At 43.6% G+C, this 22,351-nt stretch overlaps 1 protein-coding gene across 1 annotated transcript in view; it reads right to left on the bottom strand.

The window, feature by feature from the left end:
• Positions 1–22,351, bottom strand: part of SLC8B1 (solute carrier family 8 member B1) — an 82,858-nt gene that overhangs the window by 12,068 nt on the left and 48,439 nt on the right. The window contains exons 4-14 of the mRNA XM_077461282.1: positions 21,040–21,192; positions 18,976–19,028; positions 17,055–17,112; positions 16,300–16,405; positions 16,044–16,211; positions 12,469–12,576; positions 5,866–5,922; positions 3,066–3,196; positions 2,832–2,973; positions 1,568–1,689; positions 1,324–1,477 (exon numbers count right to left, since the gene is read on the bottom strand). Of these exons, the coding sequence (XP_077317408.1) occupies positions 1,324–1,477; positions 1,568–1,689; positions 2,832–2,973; positions 3,066–3,196; positions 5,866–5,922; positions 12,469–12,576; positions 16,044–16,211; positions 16,300–16,405; positions 17,055–17,112; positions 18,976–19,028; positions 21,040–21,192 (1,252 nt within the window). The remainder of the gene's footprint in view (positions 1–1,323; positions 1,478–1,567; positions 1,690–2,831; positions 2,974–3,065; positions 3,197–5,865; positions 5,923–12,468; positions 12,577–16,043; positions 16,212–16,299; positions 16,406–17,054; positions 17,113–18,975; positions 19,029–21,039; positions 21,193–22,351) is intronic.

Raw genomic sequence — 22,351 nt, 5'->3', positions numbered from 1 at the left:
GCATATACCAGCCAGAGTCCACCATATCTATAGACATACCTACAGGTTTTCTTAAGTGTTTGCATAGGTTTCACCCAGGTGGGACAATACCATACATTTATGGAATCATTTGACATGTACTTGATTTTAACATGTTTTACTACTGTTTAAATAAATGTTTAAATAAATTTGGATTTTTTTATTCAATTGGCTACCAATTTAAATTCCACGTTCATCCTTGGTTTTTCTTTTTCACTTATATTTGGATGTGGTGCCACATTCGGAATCATGTCTCAACCACTTTTCACTATGTGAACTTGACATGCACTCTGCAATTGGTTTGCATGAATGGGTTGTGATTTTAATGCAGTGCAGGATTCGCAGCAAATTCCCACCGCATCTAGTGTGAACCAAGGGTTTTATTTTCTAACTTTACTATTTACCAGCTTTTGGCTGGACAGAAAAAGTAGGTAAAAATCTACAGTATAGTACTTGCAGTGTCCTCCCGAGGCCATTATAAGTACTCAAAAGACTCTACTAGACATCTGATGGTTCTGCAACCTGGCAAAATGTGTTTTTTTCATTCTACCTGGTAGTTGCCTCATGTAATCTATTAGTGAATGGGGTAGGCATGCAGTGTGACTTATGGGTCTATTTGGAGGAGCAAACTTAAAGTAGAATTACACGCGAAGGACAGATGGATGCCAGGAAGTGCATTCATCTGCCATTACTTAAGAATGTCATGGACACTAGTGCCAAAAACACTAGGAAGGAAGGTGTGCTTAGCTGAGAAAGCCCCTCCACTCCTCCTGAAGACTCCTAAAACGTATGACATCATTTGCCTAGGCATGAAACCCAAAAAGTAACTAAAGAAATGTAAGGAAAAAAGTTTAACACAAGTAAATATAATATACTTTCCGATCTATTTACTAATGTTAGCCGCATAATGAATTCAAATAGTCAACGTTTAATGAGAGTGTGAAGTTCCGCTTTAATGTCATCTATGTGGCTGTTTGCTCCTAGAATGTTTTGAGGACTTTGGGGAGCTGTCATTTTTGGACCACCCAGCTACTCTTTCACCCCACCCAACTGAAAACTGAGTGGACATCATATTGGCTTGTGTGTTATTAAAGTATCACTAATGCAAACAAGGTTATAAAATAGACACTTCATCTACTGACATCCATAGGATTATCCAGACTCACACAGTACTACCATTCATTTATCTCCTTATATGTGGTACTGCCCAGCTCTAGAGGGTTACAAATTCTCCAACTTCTGTAAATTTAGGTAAACTACTCACAAATATAGAGAGATATCTATAGAAGACATGTTGTTACTAACCCCCAATACTGTTCCCCCAGGCAAGCAAGGTTAGCCCCAGGACTGTGTTACTCAGCCTGAAAACAACTCCAAAAGTGCGTAGCAGGTTAACAATTTCAGTTGCAGCAGCACTGATCCAGAGAGCACTGGCAATGAATCCCAAGAAGGAGAACAGCTGAGGAGACAGTAAGAGAAAGCAATAAACATGAAGCATACACACACTGGAGTACAATGAACAAAACCTGTCTTTTAATCAGATTCTTACAAAGTAGTACTTGGGTGGTTGGGTATTCTCAGTGGTGAAAAATATGACGACTGCCAGTGGAGTTCCAATGATCACCATAAGAGCCCAGATGGGCACTGTGCCCTGAATAAGGTACAGTGCATCTATGGGTGGAAGAAAGTAACACTTATATTTCTCGAAATAACAGGAAAGACACTTACATGTTTAATGTGAGAACTTCGAAATAATGTTTCGGTAAGCAACCGGCTAAAAAAATAAATAAAATTGACTGCAATAAAAGTCCACATTTACCAAAATAAGTAAGTGAGAACTGCACTGGAAATAAAATAAAGTGTACAACATATAATGGACAGAAAACTCAATCGAATAAATAAATCCCAATGTGAATATACAATGAATTGTGTGATCCAAAAAAAGCAACTCAAATGATGACGTATGGGGTCAAGTGTCCATGCGTCACATAAAGTGCCAACTCCACTTATAGGAAAAGTGCTCCATGCATAGAGACCAGCTCAAAAGCTCCCCCTGTGGCCACACTACTAACTGACTAGAGCTTTGGACCCTGGATATCAAGGGTCAATACACGATTTCTGCAAAAAAACATTCCAGCTGGCTCCATGCCTTCTCTCCTGGTGCTCCTTCACCATCAGCCTTTACTCTATATGTGCTCAGAATCAAACAAGAGGAATCATCATTGTGCACTATAAAAACTTTATTCCACACTAAAACATCCACAAAGACTCGGCAGGTTAAAAAAAAAAAAAAAAAAATCACAATTAGTGGTGCCTAACCGACACCAGTATGTAGAGTGTGTGATGTGTCCCTGCACGGCTCCCCAATGTCCCCAAAGGCCAGCCAGAATAAATAGGGAATGCAAATATAAATGTCACTTTGCCTATTGTACGTTGTACACTTTATTTTTTTCAATTTCCAGCGCAGCTCTCACCTACATGTATTTTAGTAGATGTGGATTCTTATTGTAGTCTTATAAGTGCATGAATTGTACACTTGGTTGTAATATACACTTTCCATAGCGCTAGTTCATATATTGTAAATGTATGTATGTATGTATGTATGTATGTATGTATGTATGTATGTATGTATGTATATATATATATATATATATATATATATATATATATATATATATATATATATATATATATATATATATATATATATATATATATATATATATATATATATATATATATATATATATATATATAAAAAGTTGAGATAGCGACTGTTTACCATAAGAAATTGCATTTTTGTGGGTACTCACATCTTCCTGAATTTAGACAGAAGACGCAGAGAAGAGGACTGGTGATTAGTTGAATGCAGTTTAAAGGCCTCTGCCAGTTGAGATCCTCTTTGTCAGGGTCCACCACAGGGACAGAGATACGAAGCAGCACCTCTATGGGGAACTGGGTGGGAATAAGTGGTTAAAAAATGAAGTTAATTTAATTACAGATGGAAGGACTTGTCCAGTCTTTTAGCCCCCTTGATTTTTTGTTACCTTTGCAACTTTTAGAATTTTCCAATGCCAAGGTTTTTGCCTCCACTTCCTTGCATCCACTGGATTTAGAGATTCCAGGAGGATCTGCCAGGTTCCCTGCTGCACTGGTATTAATGGTCGATACTCATCACCTGTATAAAGAATTATTTTTTATCTCTTGCAACTGATACGGTCCTCACTTCAGGACTACAACTACACACAAGTGATCTGAAAAAGATGTAATATTAAATTTGAATACAGGATAATTACCAAAAATAAAAATTTTGGTTGCACTCATCCCTGGTCCAATGCTCATTTAGTGTAGGGGTGAATAGGAAAGAAATATTTGCTATATTCCTTGCTACCCCAGGAGCCGGTGCTCTTTTCATTACGTACAATGCGGGACCAGTGTGGTGGTCGCTGGCCCTGCAATGTACAATGTGACATCGACGAGGGGCAGCCACTAGACTGTAGAAAAGTTATAGCTTTGTAGGACCGGTCATGACTACTAGAGCTGGCATGACAGAAGCTTGGGGGACTCAGGATTAAAGTAAGCAATACTCTTACACATGGGTCAAACACAAGACCTGCGGGCTGAATCCAGCCCCCCAGGCCATTTCATGTGGCCCTTGCACCAAGGGATTTTTTTTGTAGCTGGAATGTGGTGAAATGGAGTTCCAACACCTCCAGCTCTCGCCCTCCGCTCCCCACTGTCAATTGTAAACACAGAAGCCTTCTGTGTTTACAAGGAAAGCTTTCCTCTCTGCAGCTCTCACAGATGGGGACAAGGGAGATGTAGGTGCAGTGTGGGCTGGGGCATCATGTGCCAAACTTTACTGTGATCCCTATCTGTGTCTGAGTGATAGATGTGAACCATCGATCTCCCTGCAAGTGAGAGAGAGGTGGAGCTGCCTACACTGCCCGGAGGTGCTAGTGTCGGGCCAGTTAGGCGAGATGTAGGAAGAAGAGGAAGATTTTTGGGGGGGGGGGGGGGGAGGGAGAGATGAGGACAGTGTAGGGAAATGTGTGCAGAGGTGGGGAATAGGGGAGAGCAGTTCAGAGGTCAGCGCTGAGAAGGGGTGGAAGTGAGATGTGGACAGTCTGTGAAAGAGAGCTGAGCCCTGAGCCATGCATGTCGTGCAACCCTGAGTCCTGCGTTGTGCACCCCCGAACTGTGCACTCTGTGCGTAGTGCACTCCTGAAACTGCACTCTGTACACAGCGCATCCCTGAACTCCCAGATCCTCCCACTGTTAGTGCAATTTGGTCACACCCACTATTCTATGCAGGTTAGTGGGTGGGGCGTGGTTGAGTTCCTGCACCTATTTTTTGGATAAAAAAAAGCCCTAGATAAATGTATATAATCTTACAGATACAATGGCTCTTTGAGGGCAACTATAATTGCTGAGGCGGCCCACGATAGAATTGAGTTTGACACTCCTACTGTATTATATGCCCCCTAGACTAAACAGGAATTCAATCCTAATTAGAACAAAAGATTATAGTGCACACATACAAAAATGCCAATGCCATCCTAATTACACCACCATCCTTCATCAAATCACCACAAAAAAATAAAATAAAAATCACACAAGAAAAGAAAAATAACAAAAATATACTTGCCTTACAGCTTGGCTATCACTTGTGGAGACTAAGAGAGAGGCCTCCAGGCCATTTTTATGTGGTCCTTGCACCCATGTTTTTTTTTTTTAGCCAGAATGCGGTATAATGGAGTTCAACCACCTTTGGCTCTCGCCCTCCACTCCCCGTGGATTTACTTGCCTTACAACTTGGCTATCACTTGTGGCGACTAAGAGAGGGCCCTCCAGGCCAATTCATGTGGCCCTTGCGCCCAGGGCGGTGGAATGAGAGAGGGCAATCCCAGATGTTCCACTAAGATCCTGGGATGCTCAAGCAATGTGAGGCGTATCCTGGATCTTACTGGAAGGCCCATTGTTTGTTTCACGTGCCAGTTTTACACAGTAGTTTGGATAACTAACAGGTGGACCTTGCATTTTGATGCACAGTCTGCTTTATGGGGAATTTCAATAAAAAGAACCCTAATGCAACTCATTGCTTAAAAAATAAATAAATAAATAAATATTCTAAATCTGCTGACTTTAACTTTTTTTTTTTTAAAGATCAAAGTTCCTCTTTAAATTAGCTCCTATTTGAATAGTTCCCAGTATGTGTGTGTGAGGTAGTAACCCAAGATAATAAGCACTTGCAGGGCAGGAACTGATGTGAATACAATATTTAAAGCACTGCGTGAATTGTTGGCGCTACATAAATACCCGTAATAAATAAAATTATGGGCTGCCCTACCAGCCAAGAGGAATATTTGAGAGACAAGATGGCCTAGGCAAGCTTAAACACTACCATGAGGTGCTGGAGCCTTGCTTGATGCAGAACAGTGCTTTTTACCAAGGACAATTTGGGTTTATTTATAAAATTCAAACAGGATAAAAAACAAGCATTTTAAGCTAATGCAGAAAATAAATATTGAAATGAAAAAGTGTCAGGTGTAGTTTTTTTTTATTTGAACCACTGCATATTTTTGGTTTCTATTATATATTATTGAAAAGTACATAATTTTTCTGTTTTTCAGCTGAATGACGGTATAAATGCCTCCATTGTATTTTATGGGTGCAGTTTAATGTCTGTTTTCACAAATTTGACATGGAGCTTCAAGTAAAATCTGCAATTCAGCAGCACTCCAGGCAGTTCCAGACTGTACATTACAATCGAAATGTTTACCATGAAGTTATGAACACAGAACTGTCTCAACTGGTAGGAAATACAGAAACTAAAAATGATCATACCAAACTCAGAGCCATGAGGAGTGGAATCCCTAGGTTCTTCATTGTCCGTCAGAAGATCTAATTATAGAAAGAGGAAATACAGGACATAAAAAAGGAAAAAAAAAAAGGCTGATTTAACAGGATCAATCTTAGTTTAACTACTGTGTGGTATAACTCATAACTGATTCCTTCAAGGAATTTTACTTTTGTTATGCTACCATTAAATAGCTCTACACTATGTACCCAACAGCTCTTTAAATTAAAAGCTGAGTATATGGATTTCAAGGGCCACCGTGTGGTTTACCGAAGCTAAGTTAAAAGGTTGCCCATGTACCCTTTCTTTAATTTCCTAAAAATCTACAGGAAAAAAAAGTTAGCTTATTTGCTGCCACAGGCATAGTGAAGTTCACCAGTGAGCTTAGAAGTATTATAAGCCAAATGTTTTTTTTACAATTTTGGATAGAGAAAGGGAGTGTTATAACCCTTGTCAGATATTTTTTTTTCTACCGCCATTTGTGTCCCATTGCAGAGATTTCCCTTAATTTCTTGTCCCACAGCCAAACAGGAAGTGAGAGGAAATCCCTGCAAATTATTGGCATTCCTTAGGAACCCTCAGGTCCCCACTGGAAATGTCCTCTCTTACTGTTCTGGGGGTCTCTTACTTTCACTTTCAATGATAATGTTAAAACAGGACAAATAGAGAGGGCAAATCTCCCTAACGGAGGCACAGACAGCAATAGAAACTGATAGGTGTTCTAATCGCTCTCCAAAAAAAAAAAAATTGCCTTTAGTTATACTTTAATCACCAATCCACTTCCTATAACCCTTAAAAAGTAGACGTCAAGGAAAAATACATAAAACACATAAAAGCATGCTTCTAAGCATAGATTTGAGATCACAATGCAGTGTTCTCTGCTGCTATGAAATGCCATGCAGTGTTGTTATCTCTGCCCAGTTCTCGTCTACTGGATTACAGAACACCCCATTCTTTTCTCCATACCATAGGAGGGAAGACTTCTGTTGCCCAAAAAACAAAAAAAACAAAAAATAAAAAAAAACACAAGAAGAAGAACTGGGTAGGACCAGCAACACTGCTTAGTATTTCAGTGCAGCAGAGGCAGTACGTCTAATGATATCATGTACTAGAAACCCCAAAAAGCTGTAGCGAGTGGCCCTTTTGTTCAGGAATCATATGCCAGCCATGACGGTTTGTCAGAGGAGGTACACATCACAGCAGTAATCTTAACCCTCTCCCTTCTGCCTTAATTCATGGAATTCATAGGCTCAGCTCATAACTCAGGCTCACTTCAAAAGAGCCATTGTCTCATACAGCACCAGCCATTTCCTACAGCTCCTTTCTATCTCTGCTTTCTGTTCTATCTTTTCTGCTTGCAAAATGCCTGGGTTATCAGAATATAAGAAGATGAGCAAAAATTACCTGACTGCTGAGTGTGCATTAAGAGGAATTGACATCGGCAGCAAAAATCGTGAAGGTGTGATTCATGCCCTACAGGAGTTCGATATTTGGGCAGACCAGAACCAGAGGGAACCTGAGCTAGAAAGATTCTCCTTCTCTACTTCAGAGCCCAGTAGTTCAGAGATGGCCTCGCAGGATGGGCAAGCAGAGACTGACACTGAGGTATCACCGAATGTCACCTCCAAGCTACAGCATGAGCAGGCCAGCCCCAGATTGCCTGAAAACAGCATAGACTCTCCTCAAGTGCAGGAAACGCTACAACACATCAGGGAGATGGATACTGTGGGATACCTGCAGTTTCTTGAGCGGCAGGTTGCGGCTGAGTGAGAGGAATGCAGGACTGCGGTTGAGAGGGAGGAACACCAGGCTGAGAGAGAAGCTGCAGAATGCTGGGCTGAGAGAGATGCTGCGCTGAGGGAGACAGATTGTCCGCACAAACTGGAGATGGATCGGTTCCAGCAGCAAAGACAGGCTAAGAACCCCGCATCCCTAGAGCACAGGGATGCCTCTCTGCGTGTGAGCCAGGCAGCCCAATTTCCAGTTATGGAAAAGGATAGTGACATTAATGTACTGTCGTTTAAAAAAACTTGCTGTCAGTACCATCTGCCCCCAGCAAAATGGGCCTGGTACCTGATGCCAGGGCTGCGAGGAAAGGACCTGGATGCATATGTTGAATTACCAGCAGAGCAGGACAACGATTATGAGGCCGTAAAGGCTGCAATCATCCAAAAGTTTGTTAACCCTGGAAGTGTACTGGAAGCGTTTTAGGTGCTTGCAAAACAGGCCTGAGGAGTCATATATGGATGTGGTAAGTTACTTAAGCACCACATTCTGGCAATGGACTAAAGGCTTGAAAGCCAATTCTTTGGAGTCCCTGGAAGAGCTTATGATTGAAGATCAACTTTTGCACATCTGTCCTACAGGCGTCAAACTGTTTGTGCTGGAGTGGAAGCCAACCTCTGCTAAAGCAGCAGACGAACTGGCAGATACGCATATCAACAGTCGGGTATCTGACCATCACATGGCTCCTATGAATGGCTGGAAAGGAGGAAATCACCCATGGCAACCACTACTCCGCCTGCAACCCAAGTTCCTCAGTGGCTGGCACCTGCAGTTTCGGTGCCAAGCCATTCCTGAATGACAACAGCAGATGTTACACCTGTGGAGAACTCGGCTATCTTTGGACTCAGTGCCCTGAGCAGAAGAAGACCACATCATCTGGCCCACCAGCCAGCAACCCTTCTGTTGTGCTGTTCGTCAGTGGGAAACCTCAAGGAACAAATACCGACTTGCAGCCAGTCATCATCGGCACCCGGACTGTAACTGGTTTTCGAGACACCGGAGCTGAAATCACATTGGTCAGACCAGAGGTGATAGAAGAAACTGACATCATCCCAGAGAAGTTTGTTACAGTCACTGGAGTTTGGGGGATCCGTTCCCACATACCCCGTACATGTGTGTTCATTGATTGGGGTGCAGGAAGTGGGATTAGAGAGGTGGATATCTCTGAGATCCCCACTGCTGTGTTGTTGGGTACAGATTTAGGGAACCTCCCCCACGGAACCCTCTGGACCCCCCAAGGTACTGTGTACAGATGTGGGATTAATATCTGGGCAACCTGGGGAGGGTGGAGTGGAAGTACCAGGTCCTCCTTCTTCAAAGAACAGAGAGGAGACCCCCTTGCCTGTGACGGAAACAGACCTATGTTCCAATGATGCTACAACTGTAAATGCTAAATGTGATGAAGATGATGATGATAATGCATTGCCAATATTGGTGGTCACTCGCAGTGCTGCAAAGGCAGCTGAGGCGCAGGCCCTGGTCGCAGAACAGCAGGAGGTGGTCCCTGGGCCCTCTACTTGTTCTGACCTAGTGGACTCCACCTCTGTTGATCCTCAGCAGCTGTCTTTGTTTGCCACAGGACTGCTTGTGGTTATGCCTTTAAGCCAGCACTGCAGACAAACACTAGAGCAGCTCAGGAGTCTAGTTGATCGCCTCCTGCAGAGAATGACAAACAAAAGATCTACTGGGACAAAGGAAAAACTGTACAGAGAGGGTTTGCCTGCAGAAGTGAATGAGACTGACATTAAATAAGAGGCAGCTTGTTGTACCCAGTCAATTCAGGGGACAGTTGCTAAAAGTGGCTCATGAGATTCTCCTAGCAGGGCACTCGGGCATCACAAAGGCACGAGGGCAGCTGATACATAACTTTTATTGGCCTACCATGCTTGCTGACATAGCTGACTACTGTCATTCCCGTGTTACCTGTCAGGCTGGCAAGGTAGGAGATGTACACGGGGCTCCGCTACAACCTTTGCCTGTGAGAAACCTTTTAAGAGAGCGGCAGTGGATATTGTTGGGCCTCTAGCCATTGCTAGAAGTTCAGGCAAAGGTTATATCCCAACAGTTGTCGACTATGCCACGCGTTATCCAGAGACTGTGGCTCTCTCTTCCCTTCACGGAGACAAGGTCGCTGATGCTCTGCTGGGGATCTTCACAAGAGTGGGATTTCCAGCCGAGCTCATTAGCGATCAAAGCCCTCAGTTTGTGTCTGGCTTGATGCAAGCGCTCTGTCTGAAAATACAGATGGTGCATATCATGGGCAGTCCTTATCATCCACAAACAAACGGCTTGAGCGAGCGTTTCAATGGCACCTTGAAACAAAATGTTATGCACCTTTGTGGAATCCCAGGGCAAGGACCGGGAACGATATCTGCCTCATCTGCTGTTTTCTTACAGAGAGGTGCCCCAAGAGTCAACGGGCGTTTCGCCATTTGAACTCCTGTACAGGCGGAGGGTGCTTAGTCAACACTCCTGCATGCGAAACATGTCAACTGTAAAGCCGCGTACACACGTAGCCGTCTGTCCGACGTACTTAGTCTGGCGGACTTCCCGCCAGACTGTCCGTCGGACTTTCCGAACGGGCTACTTGCCCACACACGGCACTTTTTCAGTGGACTAATACGGCGTACTAAGTCCGCCATACTATCCGCCGTACTTTTGAAATGAACGGACTCGCCCACACACGCGGAGGAAAGTCCGCTCATTTCGAGCGCGTCTCCAGGTAGGCGGGGCCCGCGAAGGAGACGTTGCTGGCCCCGCCGCCTGGTATGAACTTAAAGGGGAACCCCAACGCCGAAAAAAATCAGCGTGGGGGTCCCCCCAAAGTCCACAACAGACCCTTGTCCGAGCACGCTACCCGGCCGGCCAGGAAAGGAGGGGCGAGCGAGTGCCCCCCCTCCTGAGCCGTACCAGGCCGCGTGCCCTCAACATGGGGGGTGCCTTGGGGAAGGGGGGGCCGCGCGGCCCCCCCACCCCAAAGCACCTTGTCCCCATGTTGATGAGGACAAGGGCCTCTTCCCGACAACCCTGGCCGTTGGTTGTCGGGGTCTGCGGGCGGGGGGCTTATCGGAATCCGGGAGCCCCCTTTAATAAGGGGGCCCCCGGATACCGGCCCCCCACCCTATGTGAATGAGTATGGGGTACAATGTACCCCTACCCATTCACCTGTAAAATAAAGTACAAAAAAAAAAACACAACACACAAGATAAAATAATTTATTGCACAGCTCCGGGGGTCTTCCGTCTTCGGGGGTCTTCTCGCCGGACTCCTCCGCTATCTTCTTGTAGCTCTTTTACTAACGGAGGAGCCCGGCATTCTTCTTCGTTGCCGCGGCCTCTTCTTCCAACTTCGGGGGTCTTGTCCCCCTCTTCGGTTCTTCTGCTGGGCCACCGCGCCTTCTTATAGCTCTTTTACAGGCGGTGGCCCAGTCTTCTGTCGCCGCCGCCGCCTTCCGTTCTTCTTCTCCTTCTCCTGGAGATGTTGACTCGACGTTCTCTCCGGCCGCAATGCCAGGGACATGCTGCGCTGCGACTTATATAGGGACAAGGGGCGGTGTCACATGGGTTGATGTCACATGGGTTGGTGTCACATGGTGACCCCGCCCCCTTACGATGTCACAGTCCCGGAGGATGCTGGGACTGTCGCCATGTGACATCAACCCATGTGACATCAACCCATGTGACACCGCCCCTTGTCCCTATGTAAGTCGCAGCGCAGCGCGTCCCTGGCATTGCGGCCGGAGAGAACGTCGAGTCAACATCTCCAGGAGAAGAAGAAGAAGAACGGAAGGCGGCGGCGACAGAAGACCGGGCCACCGCCTGTAAAAGAGCTATAAGAAGGTGCGGTGGCCCGGCAGAAGAACCGAAGAGGGGGACAAGACCCCCGAAGTCGGAAGAAGAGGCCGCGGCGACGAAGAAGAATGCCGGGCTCCTCCGCTAGTAAAAGAGCTACAAGAAGATAGCGGAGGAGTCCGGCGAGAAGACCCCCGAAGACGGAAGACCCCCGGAGCTGTGCAATAAATTATTTTATCTTGTGTGTTGTGTTTTTTTTTGTACTTTATTTTACAGGTGAATGGGTAGGGGTACATTGTACCCCATACTCATTCACATAGGGTGGGGGGCCGGTATCCGGGGGCCCCCTTATTAAAGGGGGCTCCCGGATTCCGATAAGCCCCCCGCCCGCAGACCCCGACAACCAACGGCCAGGGTTGTCGGGAAGAGGCCCTTGTCCTCATCAACATAGGGACAAGGTGCTTTGGGGTGGGGGGGGCCGCGCGGCCCCACTTCCCCAAGGCACCCCCCATGTTGAGGGCACGCGGCCTGGTGCGGCTCGGAGGGGGGGGGGGCGCTCGCTTGCCCCTCCTTTCCTGGCCGGCCGGGTAGCGTGCTCGGACAAGGGTCTGTTGTGGACTTTGGGGGGACCACTAAGCCGATTTTTTTCGGCATTGGGGTTCCCCTTTAAGTCCATACCAGGTGGCGGGGCTTTCGGGTCAAAAAAGTATGTCGGAGGCTACACATGGGGGGATTGTCCGGCGGACTTAAGTTTGCCGGATTTTTCCACCCGCTTGTTTGATCGTGTGTACGCGGCATAACCTATCCTACACTATTGTTCCAGGTTTGAAGAATAAAGGACATTTTATTGGATTACAACCGCAGCGTGAAACCAGTTTTCTTCTAACTTGCCCACATATACCAGCATATGGGTTACCTTCCCAGCTGTCACTCGAACGGTTGTGGAATTGTCATTTGTGATACGCTTGATGAGGTTAGAGCAAAATGGAAACAACAAAATAACCAATATGTTACCTGGCTCGCTTAAGCTGGGGGCAGCCAACGACTGATGGCGCATCCTCTGATAGATCCAGGTGGAGAGCACCACCACAAGAACATAAGCCACATACATCAGTAGATACACTATGGGAACAAAATAGAAAATTAGACCCTGTAAGAGTAATACAGCTTAAACATTTCACCTTTAATTTAGGTGCAAATATAAACAGAAGTAATAACAGAAGTAATCTCGCCATTATTCTTGAATATTTTTTTGCAGGCCACTCACTGTCTACCAAAGACACAGGCATTAAGGCTGTAATACAAGCTTTTTACTTTAGGTGATGCATAGAAATTTAGTAAATGCAGAAAACAAAGTACAGGAACTTAGTGTTTCTATACAAAAGGGTTAGATGTAACTGGGGAATTTTCAACCATCACTGAAAAGCGCATAAAAGTAAATACAGAACCAGCTGTATATACAGCCAAAATTAAAGTAATAACATGTTGTATGATATATAGTGGATGAAATTACATACACCACTGGAAGTATTAAAGTGGTAGTAAACACTGCTTACTCACTTGTACCTACAGGTAAGCTTATAATAAAATGAACATGCACCATTTAGGAGATATTCACTACTTCTGCAGTCAGTGATGCCACCGGCGCATGTGTACTGTGCTCTGAAGGGATGGCATGCTGTCCCTTCAGAGTGCTGTGCCATGGCTCCTGTGTGCATGAGTGGGAGTGATGTCATTGTGGCTCAGCCATTCAAATGTCCAAGGCCCATGAACCCGGAAGGAAGACCAGGTAAAGATGGAAGCCCTGTCAGCTGTGACAGTGCACCACTGGAGGGCTTAAACTTAAGGTAAGTCTTTCATAATGTACTAGTATGGGATCCATACTAGCACATTATATTATTGCCTTGCAGGGGGAAAGTTTTTATTTCTTTTTTTGGGTGGGGGGGGGGGGGGGGGGGGGGAGTTTACTACCGTGTTAAAGTAGTTGTAAATTTTCACACATACCAAATAAAACGATGGATCTCAGGTGATACACAGAGATAAAACAAATCCTTCTACATAAAGTTGTATCCGTTTACCTGCAGCTGTCTCTCCTCTCTACAGTCGTTCAAAGTTCAGAATTTTTACAGCTTGTGTGACCTTTCAAAAAGCAGGGGACAGAGAGCTGAAGTTACACTCTGCACAGATCAGTGAGAGCTGTGGAGGGAAGGGGAAGGGAAGGGAACACCCCCCCCCCCCCCACCCCTTCATTGAGCACACAGGAACAGAGCTAAGCCTATCAACCATAGCACTGATGGCGCTCTCCTATTTTTGTTTTTTTCTGATGAGTGGCGCTCTCCTATTTTTGTTTTTTTCTGACGATTCTGAGTCGGCTTCACTCTGGAGAAGAGCAGCCCTCCGTGATAGTGCATGCATCCATTGCCCATCTATCAAGCAAGAACCAGTGATTGGACATGTCTTACATCCCAAGTACTTTTAACCTTTTCTGTTTGGACACTTGCCCTATAATTACTTCATATTTATGCCATTAATGGTTTTTCTCTTTTGCATTAATCTTATCAATTGTTCAATCCCTAATCATCTTATTCACATTGGTTTTCTGAGCGCCAGCACCCCCTGTTTTTTTTCTATAGCAGTGATGGCGAACCTTGGCACCCAAGATGTTTTGGAACTACATTTTCCTTGATGCTCATGCACTCTGCAGTGTAGTGGAGCATCATGGGAAATGTAGTTCTAAAACATCTGGGGTGCCAAGGTTTTAAATCCATGACTCACAGCCACGCCTCCTGGCCCCACATTGGGCCACTGTTCTGTCTATCATACGAGCAGGGCCAGGAGGCATGGCTGTGAGTGACGGAGTGCTGGGTACAGGAGATTGCAGCTCTATGTAATTCAGTGGTGCTCACTCCTCCTCTTTCCTCGGAGACAGCAGGTATAATCCAACACTGGCGAGGCTGCAATGATGGGAAAGGTGAGGCTGCAGATGGGCACTGAACAGGCTGCATTGTTGGTCAATTTATAGGCTGCAGATGAGCACTGAACAGGCTGCCTTGCTGGGAAATTTAATGGCTGCAGATGGGCACTGAGCAGGCTGCATTGTTGGGCAATTTAATGGTTGCAGATGGGCACTAAGCAGGGTGCATTGATGAGCTGTGACCCTAATTTTGCTTCAAAGTTTTTTATCTAAAATGTACGTTTTTTTCCCTTAACCCCTTGCCGCCGAGCGTACGCAGATGTGCGTACTCGGCTTCCGGGGGTTATACCGGGATGATGTCCGCACCTGCAGGCATCATCCCAGTACCATTTTTCAGAGCGGGCGATTGGCTTTCCAGCCATAACAACCAATGTGGCTAAAAGCCGCTCGGCTGTTATGCCAGAGGAGCGGGAGGGGACATCCGCCCCCCCTCCCGCCGCCTCCCGCTGCTCTTACCGGTGCTCCCGTTCAAATGGCACCAATGGCGAATCCGATGCCTCTGGGTGCTAGGGAGGAACTGGAATAAAGCTGCAAGCGGCTTCATTCCAGTCTCCTTGACTGGATTTAAAAATATATGCAGTATTCAGAGTCGCCGAAAACAGCCATCTGAATACTTTGAAGTGTAAAGGACCCCCGATCCCTCCATAAAGAGTACCTGTCACCACCTATATGTCACAAGGTATGTTTACATTCCTTGTGACAGCAATAAAAGTGATCAAAAACTTTTTTTAAAGCACCTGCCGTCCCTGCGAGCTCGCGAAGCAAAGAAAGTGCATACGGAAGTCGCTCCCGCATATGTAAACAGTGTTCAAATCACACATGTGAGGTATCGCCGCGATCGTCAGAGGGAGAGCAATAATTCTAGCACTAGACCTCCTCTGTAACTCTAACCTGGTAACCGGAATTTTTTTTAAAGCGCTGCCTATTGAGATTTTTAGGTACCGTAGTTTGTCGTCATTCCACGAGTGCGTGCAGTTATAAAGTGTGACATGTTTGGCATCTATTTACTTGGCGTAACATTATCTTTCACATTATGCAAAAAAATTGGGCTAATTTTACTGTTTTGTTTTTTCTTTTAATTCATGAAAGTGTCCCTTTTCCCCAAAAGTTGCGTTTAAAACACCGCTGCGCAAATACCGTGTGACATAAAATATTGCAACAATCGCCGTTTTATTCTCTAGAGTCTCTGCTAAAAAAAAAAAAAAAAAATTATATATATATATATATATATATATATATATATATATATATATATATATATATATATATATATATATATATATATATATATATATATATATATATATATATATATATATATATATATATATATAAATATAATGTTTGGGGGTTCCAAGTAATTTTCGAGTGAAAAATATGGATTTTAACTTGTAAACACCAAATGTCAAAAATAGGCTTAGTCATGAATGGGTTAAACTTCCCTCCTAAAATTGTTGTGCGTGTTATACACTGATAAATACGGTAGATATGTTCATATAAATAGCTGGAATGTCACTGCTAGCTATAAAACCATTTGTAAAGACTGATAATGAAACAGAAATACAATTCAATAAAATAGGACTGGGAGGGGGAAAAAAAAAAAAAAGATACACACCTAGAACAACAGGTAAGGTCACATAACCTTGATACAGCACATAAAATGTTAGGAAGATGGCAGCAATGTAGAATACGATATCTCTCAAGAAGGGACGAGAAGCAGCAGTGAATGGCTTTACCAATGCGATGCCTCCAGCTACGACTGTGGTGACAAATACACCAGCACCTAGGAAAGAGGTCACATGGGTCATACACCTGACATTTTTGGAAGTTAGTTGAACACAATCTTAAATGTTATTGGTTTTAATACATACCAAAGAGAGCACCAATAGCCAGCCCAGCAGTCCGGGAGTCTGAGAACGCAGCCACAGCACTGAAAACATCAGGGGCCCCATTCCCAAAGGCCAGAAAGGTGACACCATGAAGGTTAAATGGTCAAGGAAGTCTGCTTTATCAATACGTCAACCTGTTTTCCAGACTGGCCCATTGTGTTATGCTACCAATGTAGACAACGATTTACCATTGTGCAATTACAGCACAATAGTAAAGTGTGGCCATTGCTTAAACGCTAGAAATGTACAATGGAAAAAATTTGAATAAAGAAAAAAACAAAAAAAACAAAAACATAATGTACGTAAACTATTAGCATATGGACTGCTTATGGAAATCAAAGAACATTTGGACATGACTATCTCACACAGTCTCTTGGCTTAAATTCAAAACAGGAATACAGTATGTGGGCCAGAGAAGGAGGAGCACACAGAAGATGTCAGCACTGCTTATAACTAAGAAAAACAGAAAAGGTATTCTATCTGTCCAGTCACTTTTTCTCCACCATGAACAGTTTTGGGGCTATTGGAGGCTGCCCTGTAGGCATTTGAGGATTAGTGATTTGAAGGCCATCATGTGTCAATGGACACCTTTAGTAGTAGCTGATTAGTATACCGACTACTACAGTACTTAATACACTACTGACATCAGCTACAACTAAAAGTGCCCATGGACAAACAAACATACTACATTACAACTAAAACTTTAAACCATAATTAGGTAGTTGAAAAAAGGATACTGCCACATTATGGGAAAGCCTGAGTGTTCTTGAGATTGCAGACAAGTTTGGACAAAAGCTAAAAAAAAAAAAAAAAAGCAATGGAAAATGGTAAATCAAACACAATCAATAAAAAACAAAAACAATTATTGTAAGACATTGCAATGTAGACATTGACAGTAGTCCCATCCAAAATGAGTTACTGAGTCCTATGACTATTTCGGCTTACAGTTCAGAAATTTTAATTTATTTAGCCTTTTTGTTGGCTTTTATCAAAACATAAGCAAAAGAAAATAAACATATTCAAGTCTATGGTCAATGGTGATATCAAGCACAAGAAGTAAGCATCTGGCAGTCAAAAGAAAAGAAGAAAAAGGGTGGAGACCAGTGGCGGCCCATCCATTAGGGGTGGCGGAAGGGTTGCCTCCTCTATTTATGGTCACCACTCCCATGCTCTATCCACGGACGCTATTTTCCTAGGACACTGCCACCCCCTATTTATGCATCCGGCCCCTTTCAGGATGCCGGGCGCATGAATTACAACACATGATTATAGCCAGAGGTCTAGCCAGGTGTTACAACAGCAAATTAATATTCGCTATCGAAAAACTGATCCTCAATCTGGCCAATCAGAAGCAGGTCTGAAACCTGTTTTCCGATTGGCCAAAAAGAGAAGAGTCTGAATTGGCCGACGAGGAGGAGAGAGGGAACAGAAGCTGCTGCAATGCCCGTGGAGAGCAGGGGAAGGGAAAGCCATCACTGCCAAGCAAGGGAAGCAGCCGGGAGAAGCACTACCCACCATAGATGGGATAAGTGCATCAGACCCACCTGGCCGGGGGGGCAGTTGCAACTATTTGCCACCCCCCCAGAATAAATTACCACCGGTCGCCACTGGTGGAGACTATAAGCGAGGAAGGTAAAGTTGGGAAAATAGAGCGTAAGGGGTTAAAAAAACAGAAGAGGTCAGTGGTGAGACTGTAACATGGATGGGGGGCGGGTATGGGGGGGTGAAGTCATAGCTCAGAGGTAGTGCTTAACAAAGGTCACAATGAGTACACAGATGCAAGCCTGAAACTAAGACTAGCACAATAGGTAATAGCCTATTCAATCAACCTATATGAGAGGGTAAGCTACACTAGGCCTCAAGTCAATACTTGAGTTCCCAAGGGCGATAAATCAATATATAAGGCAATATAATTATTCATGAGAATGTCCAAGTACGCGAGGTTGGAATTTTATTGGTTTAAAATGATCTATTATAACCAGAAAAACACATTGCCAAATAAAAAAATGTCCTATATATCTGAAAATGTACTTTATTGAGTGCTCATGTGACCAATTTTTCTCTTAACTTCCCTCTTACAAAGGATGGGGGAGTGTGTGTTTGTGCACTCCCCAACTGTCCAGCGCCACAACATAGATGCTTAAAACCAGTCTGCTCTGTTGCTACATGCATCTTGTTCAGTTGCTTTTAGTGTTGTCAGCATGGCTACGGAGCCAAGGCCAGTTAGAAGCAGAAGGGCTGGGTGGGAGATGTATCACCTTGTGATGTCACAGGCTAATAAATTAATTACAAGCACTCAAGAGGGCCCTTTACAATGGTATCATATGGTATCATAGATTTGCTTCCATGAAAGCCCACATGGGACTGGCAGAATTAATGGGTATTTTTTATGCATTGTAATTTATAAAGAAAAAAAAAAAGCCAGAAGAATGATTATTGTGAGGGACAGAGGGATGTACTCAATCTGTGATTTTAGGTTTACATCTACCTGAACTGCAGGTATAAGCTGAATAGTTATAACAAAGTATAATTTTGCTTAGTTGGAAAAGGCAGGAATGAGCAAATTTAGGACGTTTATAGCACTTCAACATTTTTTGTAAATCATCTTCAACCAGACAGGTCTATGTAGGAAAAGAAAAAGTCAACTGAAATACTTACAACTTCTCTGCAGTTACTGCAAGGATGATGAAGAGGTAAAGAAGCCACAGGGCCTATGCAGGAAACAAGAGGTGAGATAAAATGAATCTAGTAACTGTTGTACCAATTCAAATCCCAAATACAACCCCACACAGTCAAAGCTTACCTCCAGCTACTTGACAAGGGGTTTTCTACTTTCAGTATGAATGGAAACCATGTTTTTATATATTAAAGCTCAAAGCTGGGGGGACCTTGCAGAAAGCTGTATTCTGGGATAAGCAAACATTGTCTAAATACAAGTGGCATGTGTATTTTTACTTGAATCTTGGGGGGCTGTGTTCTTTTTCCAGATCTCTACATTAACCTAGTGTGAAACTTTGCCTCTGCAGGAGCTTCCTGTAATAATGACCGGTCACTGCTGCTCTCTCTCCTTGTGCAGGGTGACTGTTCTGGTATCTGCCCCCTCCTGTAGGTAGCCTGTAGTGGGCGGAGCCAGCGGGGTCCCACTTACAGCTGCCCTCTGCATAGGTTTACAGCATAGTGATGAGGTCTCTGATATATTACCATACAAAAGTATGGGTCCGTAAAGGTATGCACACAAAGTCAAATGATATCTTTTGTGGCTATTAAGGCAGTATTTGTGCCTGGAGTTCTGGATTTACAGAGTACATAACTAATCCCAAGGGAAATTGGAAAATTATTGTTAAAGCAGAACTTTACCTATAACAACTTGATAAAAAATAATGTTCCTTAGCAAGGAACATACATTCCACATTAATAACTATGCTACCAAAATTAGTGTGTGCTGTAAATTGCCTTCGGCATCGCTCCGGTTTCTTCTTGCTGGAGGCTACCATTTTGCTGAAGCCCAGAGCCCCTGAACAGTAGTAAATCAAAGCGGAACTGAACCCATCGATTTAACAGTTTAGAAAACAGGCTGGGAGCGGTGGTAGTCACATTCATGATGAATAACTATGCTCTGTGCCAGTTGCTGATCACAGCTATCCTTTTATTCAGCAGACTGACTTTAAACTGCCTAATTTTCAGTATACAAAGTGCTACGTACTCATGAATGTAGCAGCTGCAGCAGTAAGCTTGTGACAGGTCCACTTTAGGTAGAAAGTGATTTATGTATTTTCTGTTGTGCTTACTTATAACAGCTAGAATTCATATTAACAAGTTCATCTAGCCCAAGTCAGGCTAGCATAAAAGTAATTAATGAAAAGTATAGTATGCATTCCAGCAACAGAACTAGAATCAGCATTTCGCAGTTGTCCAGAATAGAGACATATCTAGAAAACAATGTCATGTGTGTATACTGCAATCAAACTATACCGAAACACAGTATAATTTTGTACAGACATACTGCACCAAATAACATGTACATTTTTTTGATACATATTAAGTAATACTGTATGTGAAATAACATAGTCCTAAAAAAGATTTCAATTAATACAATCAACATTTACAGCATTAAGGTGATACTAAAGTCTCTTTTTTATTCTTTAAAAATAGCAAACATGTTATACTTACCTGCTGTGTGATGGTTTTGCACAGAGCAGCCCATATCCTCCTCTTCAATGCTCCTGGCCCCTCACTCCAGTCGAGTGCCCCCACAGCAAGCAGCTTGCTATGGGGGCACCTGAGCTGCAGCTCCATGTGTCCATTCAGATACTTCACACCCCCTCTCTCTCCTGATTGGCTAACCAACTTTAATTGATAGCTGTGGGAGCCAATGGCGCACCTTCCATGTCTCAGCCAATCAGGAGGGAGAGTCCCGGACAGCTGCATTAAGATAAAAAAAACCTTCTGCCTTTAGAACCACTTTAAAGGCAAAATCTCTCCAGTATATTTGCAACCAATGGCAGAATGAATTCTCAGGGAGTTATGGAACTTGGAAGATTAACATCAATATGCCTTGTCTTATAAAACAAGTCTTGATCATCAAATGAATGAAGAAGCAAAACGCATAGCCAGTTATTTGCTACAAACTATCTTGCGTGAGCTTTCCCAATCTTGGCAATATAAATTTGAAGTCTTTCACAAGAGTTAATCATTGCTAGGTTGATGTAAATATATACTTACATACAAGAAGATAGCCAGCGCAAAGAATGGCGGAGAAAAGCTGCAGAACGCCCCATCCAGGTAACTAATGTATCCATCACTGTCACTGCAATCTGGCGTGCTTCTGATGAATTCACAGCGAAGAGAAACATTTACCTTTCCCACCTCTTGACACTGCACAAAACAAACACCACAGGGCTCAAGTAAATCCAAAGTTAATCACTTATAAAGGTTAGATTACTTACATAAATCTATATAAGATGAGCCAACAAAGCTACAGGGAATGAGATTCAGCCCATATTGGGCTAGTTTGTTGATAATTTGTTGATATCTATGAATTAACCAAAAGAGGGCTTTGTTCTGATAAGACTTGTTTTTGCATTTTTTGGTGCTTGTCAGAAAGAGGGGAAATTAGAGTTGCAAAATCTATCCAGTGAATCTGTAAAGGTGTCCTTGGACTGCCCATTTTTCCCCTCTTTTTCCTCCCCTACATTCCTGTCTGCTGCTCTTCCCCCTATTGACCTGTCCAGCCCCCCTCCATTCATGCCTAATCTCCTTCCCCTATCATCACTCCTACCCAATTCTTTCTATACATAAAAAAGTGTATCTTTTTCTTTACATTTTCCATGTGCAGACTTGCCAAAATCAAAATGTGTGGTCTCCAATCACGGACATATTCTTAAGCACTTCAGTTCTAGAGCAATTTTCTACTTTTTTGCACACGTGTAAAAATCTGCATTGTTTGCCATAAAAGTACTTAAAGCACAGATCATTGTATATTTCCGGAAAGCAAAGACTGTGAATTACCAAAAGATAGTATTTGCTCTCTGTCCTGAAAGATCAAGTCCAACTTCCAACGAGGGAAATCTTTCGATACTTCATACATTCTGAATACATTCTTCCCTAACTAGTATGACACTTTTTGAAGGTATCTGTAACTCAGATCCTTATGCCTGGGGCATTATCTCCAAATCATATTCCCATGTTACAGCACCACCCCCCCCCCCCTTTCCTACACTACCTCCTGGACGTCTGACCTGAATATACATTTGTTTGGAGCAAGAGTATTTGTATAGTATCTGGGCTTTGACTAAATCTAAATCTGGGCTGCTCTGCTCTGCTCCTAACCATAATGATTCACTATAAAAATCTGTTCCCGCACTCATGGTATTCCATGAAGAAATTTGCAACAGGCCCTGGACATGCAGAATCTTGGTTCACTTATTGGAAGTTCTGTCTCTCTTCTCTACAGCCCTTCAAAATGCAAAGTTTACACTGCATTTCTCAGCTCTAGAAGGCAGGGGGTGGTAATCTGATGTCACACACTGAACAG

This window comes from Lithobates pipiens, unplaced genomic scaffold, assembly GCF_037356315.1.
Source record: "Lithobates pipiens isolate NorthernLeopardFrog02 unplaced genomic scaffold, aLitPip1_a1.2 Scaffold_3, whole genome shotgun sequence".
Lineage (NCBI taxonomy): Eukaryota > Metazoa > Chordata > Amphibia > Anura > Ranidae > Lithobates > Lithobates pipiens.
The sequence above is the reverse complement of the archived record's forward strand: the minus strand, read 5'-3'. Positions and strand labels throughout refer to the sequence as shown.